Source organism: Monocercomonoides exilis, assembly GCF_001643675.1.
Source record: "Monocercomonoides exilis strain PA203 chromosome Unknown scaffold31-1199392, whole genome shotgun sequence".
Lineage (NCBI taxonomy): Eukaryota > Preaxostyla > Oxymonadida > Polymastigidae > Monocercomonoides > Monocercomonoides exilis.
In genome coordinates, this window is record NW_027150576.1 from 142,472 (window position 1) to 156,828 (window position 14,357).

The 14,357-nt window shown below is 36.6% G+C and overlaps 3 protein-coding genes across 3 annotated transcripts; all 3 read right to left on the reverse strand.

Annotated features, from left to right (window-relative positions):
• Window positions 1-1,913: 1,913 nt before the first annotated feature.
• On the reverse strand, window positions 1,914-3,829 carry MONOS_1758 (putative Myotubularin-like phosphatase domain; the record flags this gene model as incomplete). The annotated part of the gene is made up of 4 exons (XM_067870513.1): window positions 1,914-2,112; window positions 2,232-2,884; window positions 3,039-3,276; window positions 3,507-3,829. 4 exons carry the CDS (start codon window positions 3,827-3,829, stop codon window positions 1,914-1,916), a joined length of 1,413 nt encoding a protein of 470 aa, XP_067724826.1.
• A 3,040-nt stretch (window positions 3,830-6,869) lies between these two features.
• On the reverse strand, window positions 6,870-11,882 carry MONOS_1759 (uncharacterized protein; the record flags this gene model as incomplete). Its single annotated transcript, XM_067870524.1, has 2 exons — window positions 6,870-9,163; window positions 9,344-11,882. The coding sequence occupies 2 exons, from the start codon at window positions 11,880-11,882 to the stop codon at window positions 6,870-6,872; spliced, it is 4,833 nt and encodes a 1,610-aa protein (XP_067724827.1).
• Window positions 11,883-13,136: 1,254 nt separating this feature from the next.
• MONOS_17778 (uncharacterized protein) lies at window positions 13,137-13,683 on the reverse strand (the record flags this gene model as incomplete). Its single annotated transcript, XM_067870731.1, has 4 exons — window positions 13,137-13,173; window positions 13,222-13,334; window positions 13,382-13,428; window positions 13,665-13,683. The coding sequence occupies 4 exons, from the start codon at window positions 13,681-13,683 to the stop codon at window positions 13,137-13,139; spliced, it is 216 nt and encodes a 71-aa protein (XP_067724828.1).
• Between the last annotated feature and the right edge of the window lie 674 nt (window positions 13,684-14,357).

Genomic DNA, 14,357 nt, shown 5'->3' on the forward strand with positions numbered 1-14,357 from the left:
AAGAGGAAGAAGAGGAAGAAGAGTAAGAAGAGGAAGAAGAGGGGTTATGAAGAGGTGAATGAGAAGAAGAAAGAGAAGAAGAGGAAGAAGAGGAAGAAGAGGAAGACGAAGAATATGAAGAAGAAGAAGAAGAAGAAGAAGAAGAAGGAAGATGAGGAAGAAAGAGAAGAAGAAGAAAAAGAAGAAGAAAAGGAAGAGGTACGGATTCTTAATGAAGGATCATTGCATTTGATGTTTTAGAGGATGATCGATGAGAATTTATATGGGAGCTTGCGGGAATATCTGGCTGCTGTGACGGTGGTGGGGGCGTTGTTGGAACAGTGTGCCGAGTGTGAGAGGATTGTGGGGGAGCCAGTTGTGGAAGGGATGTTGCAGCTAGACGGGAAGATAAGCATAAAGTTAATTTTGGAGAGGCTGTTTGAGAGGAGAGAGAAGAGAAGAGGAGGGTACGGAGGAGGCTGTTTTGCATCAGATGGTGCATTGCTGCATTTTGAAAACAGATCCAACAAAAAGCGATGAAATTTAAAGATGAAATGACGGAAACCAAAGTGTGGATTAGATGAATGAACAAACAATTGAGTTTTGTTTTGCAAAAAGAAATCAAATGTTTTTGCAAGATGAAAACATTAACGGACTTGACAAAATTGAAAATACATATGGGTCATTATTTTTCATATCGTAACTTTGTTCGAAGAAAGATCTTTTTTTCATAATTGTGGTATGAGCAATTAAAAGCTCAAATATGTGTTAATAAGTGAAATGTGAATGAAGTGTGAAGGAATTATTGAAAAATAAGTGAAATTGAGAAAATCTTGAAAATACCATTATAACATTTAATTTTTTAGTTTTTATTTATATCAAAATTATGTTGCATAACATCTCCCTTCAAGCTCAGTTATTGAATATTTTTGATTAATATTTGAGTATGATTTAATGATTTAACTTTTTTTACATGATTGGTATGAACTATCATCAAAAAATGAATGAATGATTGATTTATATAATTTTTAGTGAAATTATGAGGTTTATAAATTTATGTATTGTTATTTAAAACTTTATTAATGTTATGGACGAACATTTTATTTAGGACGAATAGTAATGTTTGAGAGATGCAAAATGTGTAGGAAAGTTAATGTTTTGTTTTTCAAATGTTGTCACAAGTAATTATTTATTTTTTAGGTTTAATCATAATTAATACGTATTATCATTTCGAACATTTTTGATAAAAAATGAAAAGAAACCGCAATGTTATATTAATCAGTCCTTTTATTTCTCATCAATTTTTGTTTTTTCTTCATTTCAAACATTGGGCTTTATTGTTTCCATTGAAAATGATATTATTTTTGAAATTTCCACTTCGTTTTTCACTGAAATAACATTAATTTGTTCAATCTTTGAAGAGATCTTCATGTTTTTGATAAATTCGATAGAAGAACTTGTAAAACATAACACGTAAATTTGATTTCTTATTAAATATATAATTATCTTTAGCAATTTCATATTTTTCATTTCTATTTCCCAGTGTACAGGTGAAATGAAGAAAAAAGAAAAAACTAAAAAAAGTGAAGAAAAATATGTAATATCAATGAAAGCCAAAAAGAATCAGTCTAATTGCAAAGCTTCATTTTTTCACAAACATAAAGCAAATTTATTGTTCTAATTCAGTTTGCTCCAGATGTCTGAAAAGTTAACAAAAAACCTTCCTCCATCGTTTCTTGCTTTGCATTTCTGGAACTCGCACATGCTGATTCTGAAACATGTTGAAATCGAATAGGTATTCATCCATCCTCCATAATAATTTTTTGCTGTCCATGCATTGAACGAATTGTTCTCAATCTTGATGGAATTTATTGAAACGCAAAAAATTCCTCCACCATCATAATATGCATAGCAATCATTAAATGAACAAAACTTCACTGAAAGTGTTCCTGATGTCTTGCTATACATGTAAATCGCTCCGCCATTTGAAGTTCCATCTGTGTAAGAATTACTTGTCCCAGTTGTGCTTGACCCATTCCACACACACCAAGTGAATGAATTCGCCCCATTGTCTGTCTGATTTTGTCTCCCTGGTTTCGACGGATTCCCTTCACTCCCACTGACTGCAACATTCTGAGAGCGATTGCATCTGGCAAATGAGGTGTTCGAGGCATCCAGGGAAGATGATGAGCTGCTCAGTGAAGGGGCAATGCCCGCATCATAAACTTCTTTGGATCCTTAACTGACACAACCTCAGTTTTCTGCTTTTGCCTGTCTGAATGCAATTTCTGTTGTGTTTGTCTGATGTTGCTTTGATTTGAGCTGCATTGTTTGTTTTTTGGACGGCAGATGAGTCCTGTCTGGGCATTTGATTGAAAAACTGTGAATGTGCAAGAGTTTTCGGTAACTGTTGAGGAGAAACTGCATTCAGTGCTTCAGAAAAAGGATGCAATTGAAAAGAAGAAAGAGAAGTTGTATCTGTTGAAGAAATATGAGATTGAGACTGAGACTGAGACTGAGATTGAACCTGAATTGAAGCTGACATTAAAGAAGAAGAAAAAGAAGGTGTTGAAGATGGAGCAAAAGAAGAAGCGAAGGACAAAGAGAAAGAAACAGGCACAGCTTGAGTATTCCGCGGAGGATAATGCGACGACATTGTTAAAGGATGTGTTGAAGCAGACAATTCATTACTGGACAAACAGGAAGAGAACGAAGAGCTTGTTGGATGTGTCGAGAGACGGACAGCGAACTGAGTGGGAGTGATATAAGGAGAAGTGCTGGAAAGAGAGCATGCGAAGAGATGTGAAGAGGAAGGAGTGGAAGAAACAGGAGAAGGAGAAGGAGAAGGAAATGGAGACAAAGAAGGAGAAGGAGAAGGAGACGGTGAAGAAGAGGAAAGACCAGACTAATAATGAGCCGAGGAGAAGTGAAGAGAAGAAGTGGAAGAGGTGGAGGAAGGAGAGAGAGGAAGCGAGGGATGTTCAATAGATGGGACAGAAGCATCTTGCAGGCGGCTAAATTGCCCTCTCTCTGAATAACTTGTGCTCTGCTGATTTGACACTAGCTGCATCAGAAGAAAAAACAGAAGAAGAAGAAGAAGAAGCAGAAGAAAAAGAAGAAATGGCTGAAGGAGAAGAGGCTTGAAGAGAGAAATGAGAAGCATTTGGAGAAAAGATTGGAGAAGAAGAAGGGGTTGGAGAAGGAAATGATGAAGTTAACGGAGAATGCGGTTTGTCAAATGCAGAAGAAGAAGAAGAAGAAGAGATTTGAGAAGCGGAAAGGCAGGCGTGAAAGATACTGGATGTGCGGAAGACGGTAAAGCAAAGCCATGCTACATAATTTTACTTGTACTTCCCTTCAATCCTCCGTCACCACCACTACCACCACCACCATCAGCAGTATTACCACTTCCGTTGTTGCAATGCTCTCCTGTTCTGCCTCCTCCAGCTCTTCCGTTGGAAGTGTGCTTGTACACATAATAACTTCTTCATTCTCCTATCGGCTACCCCCTCTGCCTGTTTCCGTACCTCGTCACAAACTGATACCCAAAGTGCATCCGCTCCTTCTTCACCAGTATCGAAAAGCCAGCAATCGTCCTGGAGAATGGATCCAGTAGCAAGAATGCGAGTGAAGTGATGGTGAGTGTCCTGTCCCAGCCATCAGCGCAGTGAGCAAGTACATTCCACCCGCCTTGAACTGCTTGTGCGACTTCGAGTGCAGAAAGCAGGAGCACCTGGATGCTCTCCAGCCAGCGTGATAGCTGTAACAGAGCGTAGAAGACATCGGCATCGATCTCGCGTTGCGCCCACGCCACACACGCAGCACGCATAGAGCACATGCACGTGCTCATGGAATGGAGGTTGGGGATTGCAAAGTTTCGGCACTCCGCAAAGGGATAGTTTGACTCGGATTCGGATCCGCTGAAGATGAATGACTGGCCCACGGAATTCAGTTTCGGGCGGAGGTCGAGGATGAGAAGGCGATCTTTGACGGGAGGGGCAGAGGAGAAAGCAACGGGGGAAGAGGTGGTGGTGCTTTAGGTAGTGAGTGGATAAGGAGGCAATGAAGAGGAAAAAGAAGAAGAGGAAGAAGAGAAAGAAGAGGACGAAGAAGAAAAAGAGGAAGAAAAAGAAGAGGAAGAAGAGGAAGAAGAGTAAGAAGAGGAAGAAGAGGGGTTATGAAGAGGTGAATGAGAAGAAGAAAGAGAAGAAGAGGAAGAAGAGGAAGAAGAGGAAGACGAAGAATATGAAGAAGAAGAAGAAGAAGAAGAAGAAGAAGGAAGATGAGGAAGAAAGAGAAGAAGAATAATACGATGGCGATGAAGATAAAGGCATCAACGAACGTGGTAGCATCGCCTGTTTTGTCTCTTCGGAATTAAGTCCGCATGCTTCATAGCTCCTCCATTCCTTTGCAACCATCCTTCCAAATCTCCTCCTTTCCATCGCTCTTTCGCACAACACATTCCTCCTTTTCCCTCTTCTCTCCTCTTCTTGCCGCTACAACGCCTCACAGAATCTGTTGGCGTATTCATCATTGTAACAGGAATTTAATTTAACTTTGCCACCTTCTCCATTTCTCATTCAACTTTCCTTCTTCTCAACATCTCTTTCTTGCCACTGCCTAGCGCTCAAAAATCTTGCAACCACACCAACCTCCATTTCAGCCTCCCATTTCCTCCTCCCATTTCTTGCAGAATACAAACAAAACAAACAAACATACAAATCAACATATAAATCAACAACCAAATAAATAAATAAATAAAAAAATAATGAGGCAAACATCAAACAGATTATATGAATCACAACTTTCCTCCTTTATTCACATCCTCTTTGGAATTATGTCACTTTCATCATAAAGTCCATTAACATCATTTTCGTTTTTAATTTCTTTTCAAGTTTCATTGCTTCTCTTTAACCTCTCGATTCGTCCTAAATAAAATGTTCGTCCATAACATTAATAAAGTTTTAAATAACAATACATAAATTTATAAACCTCATAATTTCACTAAAAATTATATAAATCAATCATTCATTCATTTTTTGATGATAGTTCATACCAATCATGTAAAAAAGTTAAATCATTAAATCATACTCAAATATTAATCAAAAATATTCAATAACTGAGCTTGAAGGGAGATGTTATGCAACATAATTTTGATATAAATAAAAACTAAAAAATTAAATGTTATAATGGTATTTTCAAGATTTTCTCAATTTCACTTATTTTTCAATAATTCCTTCACACTTCATTCACATTTCACTTATTAACACATATTTGAGCTTTTAATTGCTCATACCACAATTATGAAAAAAAAGATCTTTCTTCGAACAAAGTTACGATATGAAAAATAATGACCCATATGAATTTCATTATAATTTGAAGCCATGAAACATTATCAATTAAGAAAGTCAACAAAGAAAATTGAAAATTATAATTATATTTTAAATTTTTATATAGTTGAAGTCATGATTGATCTTTCTTTTTTCTGATCGAGAAATATTGTATAAGTGAAATTCATGCTTTTAACAATATGCTGTATCAAACAATAGTTAACGACAATCTTTATTTCAATTTGAAATAATGTTTGATATATATAATTTATAACTTTGAATGTTAATCAAGAAAAAAAATTTTCAACAATCTTTATTCATGTTGAGCAGTTTCTTTTATAATAATTGAATAATTTGCATCAAAAAAGAAATTACTATTTGTTTTTTATTATTGTTTCAGAATAGTATCATTGAGTCTGCAATAAAACTATCAGAACACAAAACTTAATTTTCTTTAGCAAATGCAAATTAATCGTTTGTCCTGAAAAACTTCGTCCATTCACTCATCTGCACTTTCACGAAATCTTTTAGTCACACACACTTTCAAAGCATTTCTTTTTCCTTTCGTTGTTGAATGAATCATCAAATTTTCGATAATGTCCGAGTCAAAAATTATCAAAACTGATTTGTCCACTTTTTGTCCTCAACAGAAATTCCTTTTTTCATTGTCATTCTTAATCCTTGCCAAGCATCTTTTCAATAATTTTTCATGATACACACATTCAAACAAATTCGTCACATTTTCTCTCCTTCTCTTATTGGAATATTCCTTCTCCTCGCATCTCAATATTCGTCAACAGTGAATTATGTATCAGGTTCCCAATTATCTTTGATGAGAAACTGTCCGCAATAAACAGTAATTGTCAATTGATTCTCTTTCCATGGATTCATCCATTCTTGTTGCAGTATCAGTGTGTCTCTGATCTAAATAACATACTCTTGAAATTATGATTTAACATAAAAACTTTTTCCGAACAATTGTTCAGAAGTTTCGAATGCGCTGTATGGATATAACTCACGTCGAATGAATTCAGCTCCTTCATCTTTCGCTTTCAATTGTTAACGTAATTGTTGAAAATGAATAATGGAACCCTCTTTGAAGCACAGAGTAATAGAATCTAAGCTCCATCAATTTGATTGTCTCCTCGTTCGAAAAAGCATTATTTCATTGACAAATTTCGAGGAAAAAAATTATGAACTATATGTCCTTCAATTCTTTGTTTTCGAGCAAAAAAATACATATTCGATCACCAGCAAATATTCTGTGATAGCTTTCTTTCTAACAGAATGAACGAAAATATCGAAATAGAAACACATCACATCGATCTCCCAAATAATGTGATGAAAATCTATTTAACAAATCCAGAACGATCTTTTATGAAAACTTGTTATTCTCAACTTTGCAACAAGGCTAAAGTTGTTCATTTGAAAAAACGTTTCCAAGAATGATAATATTTTTTCGTCTTTTTGAAAAGCGAAAATGAATGTCAATAACGAAAATCTGATATTTTTTGTATTAAGCTTTAATAAAAAGTCTTTTCTCTGTTCAGATAGCAATCCTTAATTAAAGGAATACATTTTCGAAGGATTGAATCGAACAACCCCTTTACATTCAACAACAGCACCCCCATTCCCTTCAAGTGCTTGAGCAAATCGGATTTTGTCTGGCTCCCCATTTGTTCCTTCCACCTTCATCCCATTCACATTCATTTCACTCCTCACATCACAAATCCCCCGAATGGCAATCGACTCAACTGATGAATTGCTTCCCAGATTCACACCATAATCAACCGATCCACATGGATACTCCAACAGTCCACACACAACCACATTGTTTCCTCCTCTTGCAACAAGCACACTCGTTCCAATAGATTTCCAGAAATAGATCAGTGGGATTGCACACTCCTTGTTTCCTCCATCATATCCTCTCATTGAGTCTTCAGTTAGCATTTCCAGTCTATCTTTCACAAACGGAAGAGTTTCATTCTTGATGCTGCTGATCAGCGATGGAGATGAAATGAACAGATCCTTCCCATATTTCGCATTGTTTGGCTTCTCAGATGAAAAAACTGGTGAGGATATCACAAACTCTGCCTTTCCTTCTTCTTCTTCTTCTTTCAGGATCTTCAGCTTTATTCCTCCTCCATATCCAACACTTCCCTCTTCATATGGTGCTGTGCAACAATAAAACGAACACATATTAATCAAAAGATTCGTTTTTGAAGATGCCTCACAAAAGAGTGCACCTCCTCCAATTTCAGTTCCCTCCTCTCCAGCAATAAAACATTCTTCGAATGTGCAGTCATTTATTTCCACTTTGTGATCATCTCCATCATTATCATTCTCGTTCGTAATGCTGATGCATCCTCCACTTCCCTTCGAGCGAGTAATCAATGAAAATGTGCAACCAGATATCTCTTCGATATTTCCGTTGTGGCACGCAACAACACATCCATCAACAAATGAGATTTCTCCAAAATTGCTGTTCGTCATATTCATCGAAGGCACACTTTCAGCATTCCCTTCAACAATGAAAAACGAAAAACCCCATTTGGCAATACTTTCTGATCCAAACTCAATCACCTCCACAACTCCTCCAACAGCCTTCACAAACACAGTCGAAATAGTCTCAGCGCCTCCTTCCATCCCACATTTGCTCGGTGTGAGCTTCCCTGAACAGCACTCAAACACACTCTCATGATATGTCAGCGACTTCTTCAAAGAAAATACAACACCAGTCACAGATACAGAAACTGTGTTTTTTATCAATCCACTTTGCGTTCCCTCTTTCTGATCACAAACATCACACTTCATCTCATCCTCTTTGGATGCAATGCTCCATTCATTCAAAGTCAACCCCAGTTCCTCCTCAAAGATAAATGGCTCAAGAAGAGCAACATCCTTTTTCTTCCCTTCAAAGTGGATTGTGGCTGCCTTCGAAATGGATGAACACGGAAACTCCTCAAATCCACACTTCGAGAAATCATGGCTCAATGATCCTCCTCCCACAAACACTGGTGCTGAAAAGTTGTTCCACAAATAGACACACAGTGGAATTGGAAACGATTCATTCGATGTTGACCTCTCAAACCCATTCAGCCTTATCAAGTCACTCGTATCAACTCCAAATCCAATCGATGTTCTGATAATCACATTTGATAGATCATAGGAGTTAATGAAGATTTCTTTCCCCTCTCTGGCATCACATTCGGAAAATGAAACATCCCTCAAAATGAATGAGCTTGCCCCATCAGCCAAATGAAGATAAATCCCTCCCCCATATCCACACTCTCCATCTGCTGTTTGCCTTGCCTTGCAGCTCACAACTTGAAATAAACCACTTTCATCATTTGAAGTTTTTCCATTCACTTTGTTCGCATTCGTCATGTTCCCCACAGCGAATCTCGATCCTTCTCCCATCTCAACCCACAACCCTCCTCCATTTCCTCCTTCGCTCTCACACCCACACATCATCCCTCCAACAACCTCCAGTGCACAATCTCTCCCAAGCGTGCATTCCACTGCTCCCCCATTTTCTCCGTTCCCTCTGAATCCATTCATCGTATTGTTTGACAATTTCATCAATCTCACTGAGTTTGTGCAAATCACTCGAATCGTTCCTGTTGATGGTGAATCTGTTTGTGAAGATGCTTTCGCTGAAAATTTTGAATCCTCAATTGTGACAGATGCTCCATTCTCCGCAACAAGCAAAGCACTCTTTGTCTCCGAATCAGCTCCCTCAATCACCATAGAAGTGAATATTCCAGCAGCACTGCCTCCCTCAAGGCAAACCAATGGATAATGCCCAACAACATGAGACAAGACATTCAACAATGAAACAGAAACCTCACCTGCTGATATGGACAAAAACACATAACATAACGCTTATTGTGAGTCTTGAAATGTCAGAGAGCAGCTCTCAAGTGAAAATGAATTTGATGTGGAACTGAAGAATGCTTTGTGATTTGCGAGTGCAGATGGAACAGAGAAAACAAGTGAACTCACATTTGCATTTGCACTCACTGTTATCAAACTTTCTTTCACCCCATTCTGCTCATTCCTCACCTCCCATCCACTGTTCCCATCATTCCCTCTGATTGTGTGTTTAAAGGAGTCAAATGTCAGCTCCTCTTCCATCGCAATCATCCCATCAACAACAATCTTCTTTTCATCTTCTTGCATTTCCAAAGAATGATTCAGAGTCTGACAGGGAAATTCAGCATATCCACAATGGGAGTGATCAAATGCACCAACATTACTTGCAACAATCTCTTCTGGAATTGGAATCAAATAAACACACAGCGGAATTGGAACAGTTTCATCCCCATCATCGAATCCTCGGATTTTGTTGATCGTGGAATTTGATGCTGTCAATGAAGTGATCTTCCCACTTGTTGCAGTTGACTCCAGATCGATCGAGTCAACAAAAATGTCACTTCCCCATCTGGCCCTGTTCACTTCAAATGCTGATGAAATCAGAAAGTCTGCACTTGTATCTTTCACTTTCAGCCCAATCCCACCTCCTCTGCCTTGAATTGTTGAGGCATAACAGTTCGTCACAACGCCTCCTTTCACATTCAATGAACTTCCACTTCCCATTTCAACCATCATTCCCCCTCCAAACTCACAGTCTTCATTCCCACACCCATCAATCGTGCATCCATCAAGAGTTACAGAATATGACCCTTCACTCATACTCATCAGAGATGATCCTGCTGTTGTTCTCACGATGTTGCTGAACACACAGTTATTTAAAGAAAATATAACTGAGGATTCTTGAGACAGAGATATCACACTCGTGGTGCTGAATGTTTGTTCCCATCTCACATCTTGCATCTTCAACTCTCCCCCTTCCAGTTTCACAAGTGAGTTTTGAATGCTCCTCTCTTCTGAATGAGTTGCGCCCATCGATATGTTCATTCTCTTCACATCCATCAACCCACTTCCCTCAACATCAAACAGAATGCATTGTCTGTTGTTTTCAAACGATGTGTTGTGGATCACAGATAGATCACTCACACTCAATTTCCCGGTTCCAACACAAAACAGACTCAGTCCATTTCCCTCAAATTTTGTTTCAATGGATGAACCATCTGGAGAAACACCATTCACGGTGATTGTTTTCTCCCCAACATCAATACCTTTTCCTTCCACAACAGTTCCACTCAACACCTTGATTTCCTCCACAAATCCTTCAATCATTTGAGACAGGCAATGGCTGACTGTGAGACATGCACAACTTTCATTCAACCCACAGCTGAATGTGTCTGTTGCATTTTCCTGTGTTTGAACGGAAGCAACAAATCTGCTTCTTCCTCCTTCATTTGGAAGCCAATTACTTTTATCTGTTCCATTTATATTAAATCTCACTCCTTCTGTTCTTGTCGAATAACAGGAAACAATTTGAGAGTCGGTTTCGTTGTCAAATTGATAAATGCCAATTCCTGTGGCAGCACTATTGTTGTGGAAAAAGCAAAACCACAAAAATTTACCATTATATTCATCTGTCCTGATACTGATGGCTCCACCAGAACGAGCTGAATAGCAACCTTGAAAATGGCAGTTTCTCAAAACTATTCTGTCAACTGCAAACCAATGAAGAAAGCCTCCACCGTCACCATCTCTTGAATTATGCGAGCTGCAATTTTTGAAATGACAATTCAAAACACAATCTTTTGTAAATAAAGTTTTTGATTCCAAAATTCCAAGTCCTCCAGCATCATTTCCACTCCATCCATCTTTGAATAAACAGTTTTCAAAAAATACTTGAACTTTCATTCCTTCTATTTCTGCTCCAGCCCCTCCAAAATCATTTGAAGAGATACAATAGCACTCAACAAATGTTGAATGTTTCACAGTGCATTCTCCAATTTTCAAAGCAAATATTCCACCTCCTCTTGTGGATGTCGCATTACATTTCACAAATGATGAATTCTCAACAGTAAGTGTTGCACTCGAATTGTCATGCACATAAAGTGCACCGCCACATGAAGCATTGCATCCAATCCATTCAGCGTTCGTGAAGTTGAGAGACTCAGTGGTTGACTGTCCGTCTGTGTTCCTCACTTTCCTATCCACTCTTTCGTTGCGATAAAATGTGCAATTGTTGCATAATAATGAACCAGATCCTTCTGTTCCACTCGCAATCCCTCCCTCAAGCACATTCATCGATCTTTCAACATCGCAATCCTCCATTGAACTCATCTTCATCATCCTCTCTTTTCCGATTTGCATTTTCTCTATTTCACCATATTTCTTTGTGATATTAACAAATCTGCAGTTTTGGATTCCTTCAAAACTTCCTGAACCATCTCTCAAAAAACTGCCTCCACTCCCACAAAACACAACATCCTCAAACTCACTGTTTTTCACAAACAACGAAGACAAATCACCCCCTTCCATCTTCACCACACTCTCCATCATTCCACATTCCTGACCATTCCCAATTCCCAAAGTCGTGTTTATCAGTGAGCATTTCCCTCCATTCCTCACATAATTCCCATTCCACTCATTGTTTCTCACAAACACACCCCCCTCAACCTGCAGCAATGATCCTGCTCTTATTTCAAACATCACACAATTTCCTGACTTTCAAGCAACATTCCCTTCAATTCAACTGACGAGTTGTGTATTTCGCAGAACATCCGAACAATACTTCCTCTCTCCAAAATACCACTCTTTTCCATTCCACGAACATTGAAAGCATCATATTCATTTCTCGATCTATCGTTTTTGTCTTTTCCACAAATAATTGAGAACAAACATGAAAGAAAAACGAAGTGAATCATTGTTTCAATGATGATTATGGGTTTTTGAACCCAAATTTCTGATAATATCCCATAATCTTGCAGAATTAAAAATATATTATTTCCTGCATATGTTCCATTTTCCAAATCCAATTCTCTGCTTTTATCTCCATTTTTCTGAACCATTCAATTTGAATATTAATTCCAAAAAACTGCCATCTTCAATTGATTTCTTGCTTTTTTCTTCAATATTTTTGAATTTAACCTTTCCCAATAAATTCGGTTTGAATGAAATTCCTCATCCACTCAGCTCCTTTTTCGTTAAATTATTGGATAATATCTGATATCTTCATATTTTCTTCACATAATTTTTAATATTCCTGAAAATACAAGTGGAGATAAAAAAAAATATCAAAAAAATGATGAAAATGAAAATTTCCACACCAAGAGATAAATCTGGCTATTCAAAAGCTGAGCATTATTGCTTTTGCTTCATTGAATAATATTTCTTCAACTCTTCACCATGCCTGCAAATCCTCCTTTTCTGGCACGTCTTTCCATGGAATTTCTTTTTCCCTATTTTTCAAAAGAGAAATTGATTTTTGATTCAATATCCTCTGTTTTTTCTCTTTTCTGATTTTTCTTCATTTTCTACATCTTTTGATCCTCGTTTTGCTTTCATCTATTGCATATCTTCCCTTTTTCAAGTCTTCTTCTTCTTCTTTGAGGCATTCAATGTTTTCCATCAGAATTTGCATTTTCCTGATGATTTAAATTGCAGATTTATTTTTTGTTCAATCTCGATTCAGTTCATTCTTGAACAGTAATCTAACGAAATTCTGCCTTTTTCAGATATTTTCCTGTTCCTTCAAAAATTCTTCGATTCAGCCTTTTCTCGCCTTTATTGAGCATTGGCAATAACTATTTTATTTCATCAGTTGAGATTTGTGGATTGATCAATCATAGAAACTGCTCTTTTCCAAAAAATAATTTCCATATTTCCATTTTTGCTATTGACCCTTTACGTTATTCACAGCTTTGTGCAATCAGAGAAGGATTTGAGAGTCTCTGTGATTAATAATCAAAATAATCCATTTTCTGATGATTGAATAAAACGCCTAAAATACACATATAAAAAATAATTTTGTAAAAAGAAAAACTCAAACATCCAATTCATTTGGCTTTTCCCGTTGTTTTTGTTCTGGGCCTGTTTTCTCTTCAGATTCGAGTCTGACAATGCAATCATTTCTTTTGCATTTTCGGTCCAAATACATTCTTTCTGAAACAAATGAATATGGTTAAAAAGAAACGAAAATAAAAACAAACAGTTATTCCAAATATGTCTATTTTGTTCTTGTAACACGTCGAATGGCCTTAGTGAATCATTTTATGAAAAGAAGTCATCCAGTCATTCATATCGCATTGATTAGGTGTAAAAGTGGAGTTTCTGCAAAAATATTATTTCTTGAACAAAAGGGACAGTGAATAAAAACATTTATGATTCATTTGCCTTCAAAATGAGTAATTTTCTGTGAATTAAAATAACTGAAACAAACTGAAAATTCCCTCTTCATGCACATGAAAATGAAAAATAAATAATTCTTTGTACAGGCTTCATCATGAAACATTCCTCAACAATTTTATAAAACTCCTGAAAACGAGAAAGAGAAAATGCAGGAATTCTGATATTATAATGGGAAATTCGATTTTTCAAATAACATTTATTAACATATTTGCAATATATTATAGTTTGTGAAACGATGGATAAAATATGAATATATATTTTATTTCATTTGGTTCAAAACTTTTTAAAAATCGATGGAAAATATCCGTCAGAAATGTTTTTCGAAGAATGGAAAAATTTAAATGAATTGCAAAATAAATAGGATGTGAAAATTAGTATATTTTCCTTTGAATAATATATCAGATCTATTTAAATCCTAGTATGAATATTTTTTTTAGTCTCAGGTTGCTAGGTGAAAACCACTTTTCAGAATATGAAAAATGATTACAAAAATCCATGAAGAAAAATTTATAGGGTAGTTTTTTCATCCGGACATTTTTTTTATCGTGACAAAAATTTTCGTTATGAATTATTTCTTTTCTCTTTTTGGATATTTTATCAAATTTTTGATATGGGTAATTATTTTTGAAATCATATTATTTCATTCATAATTTTCGAACAGAAAATTTGCATTGAATATCAGTGAACGAACACTGAAAAGTGAACAGGCTTATCCAAGAAATGTTTTTCTTTATTTCAGCTCAAAATTTTTGTTTTTGAAACTGGAATAATGATATT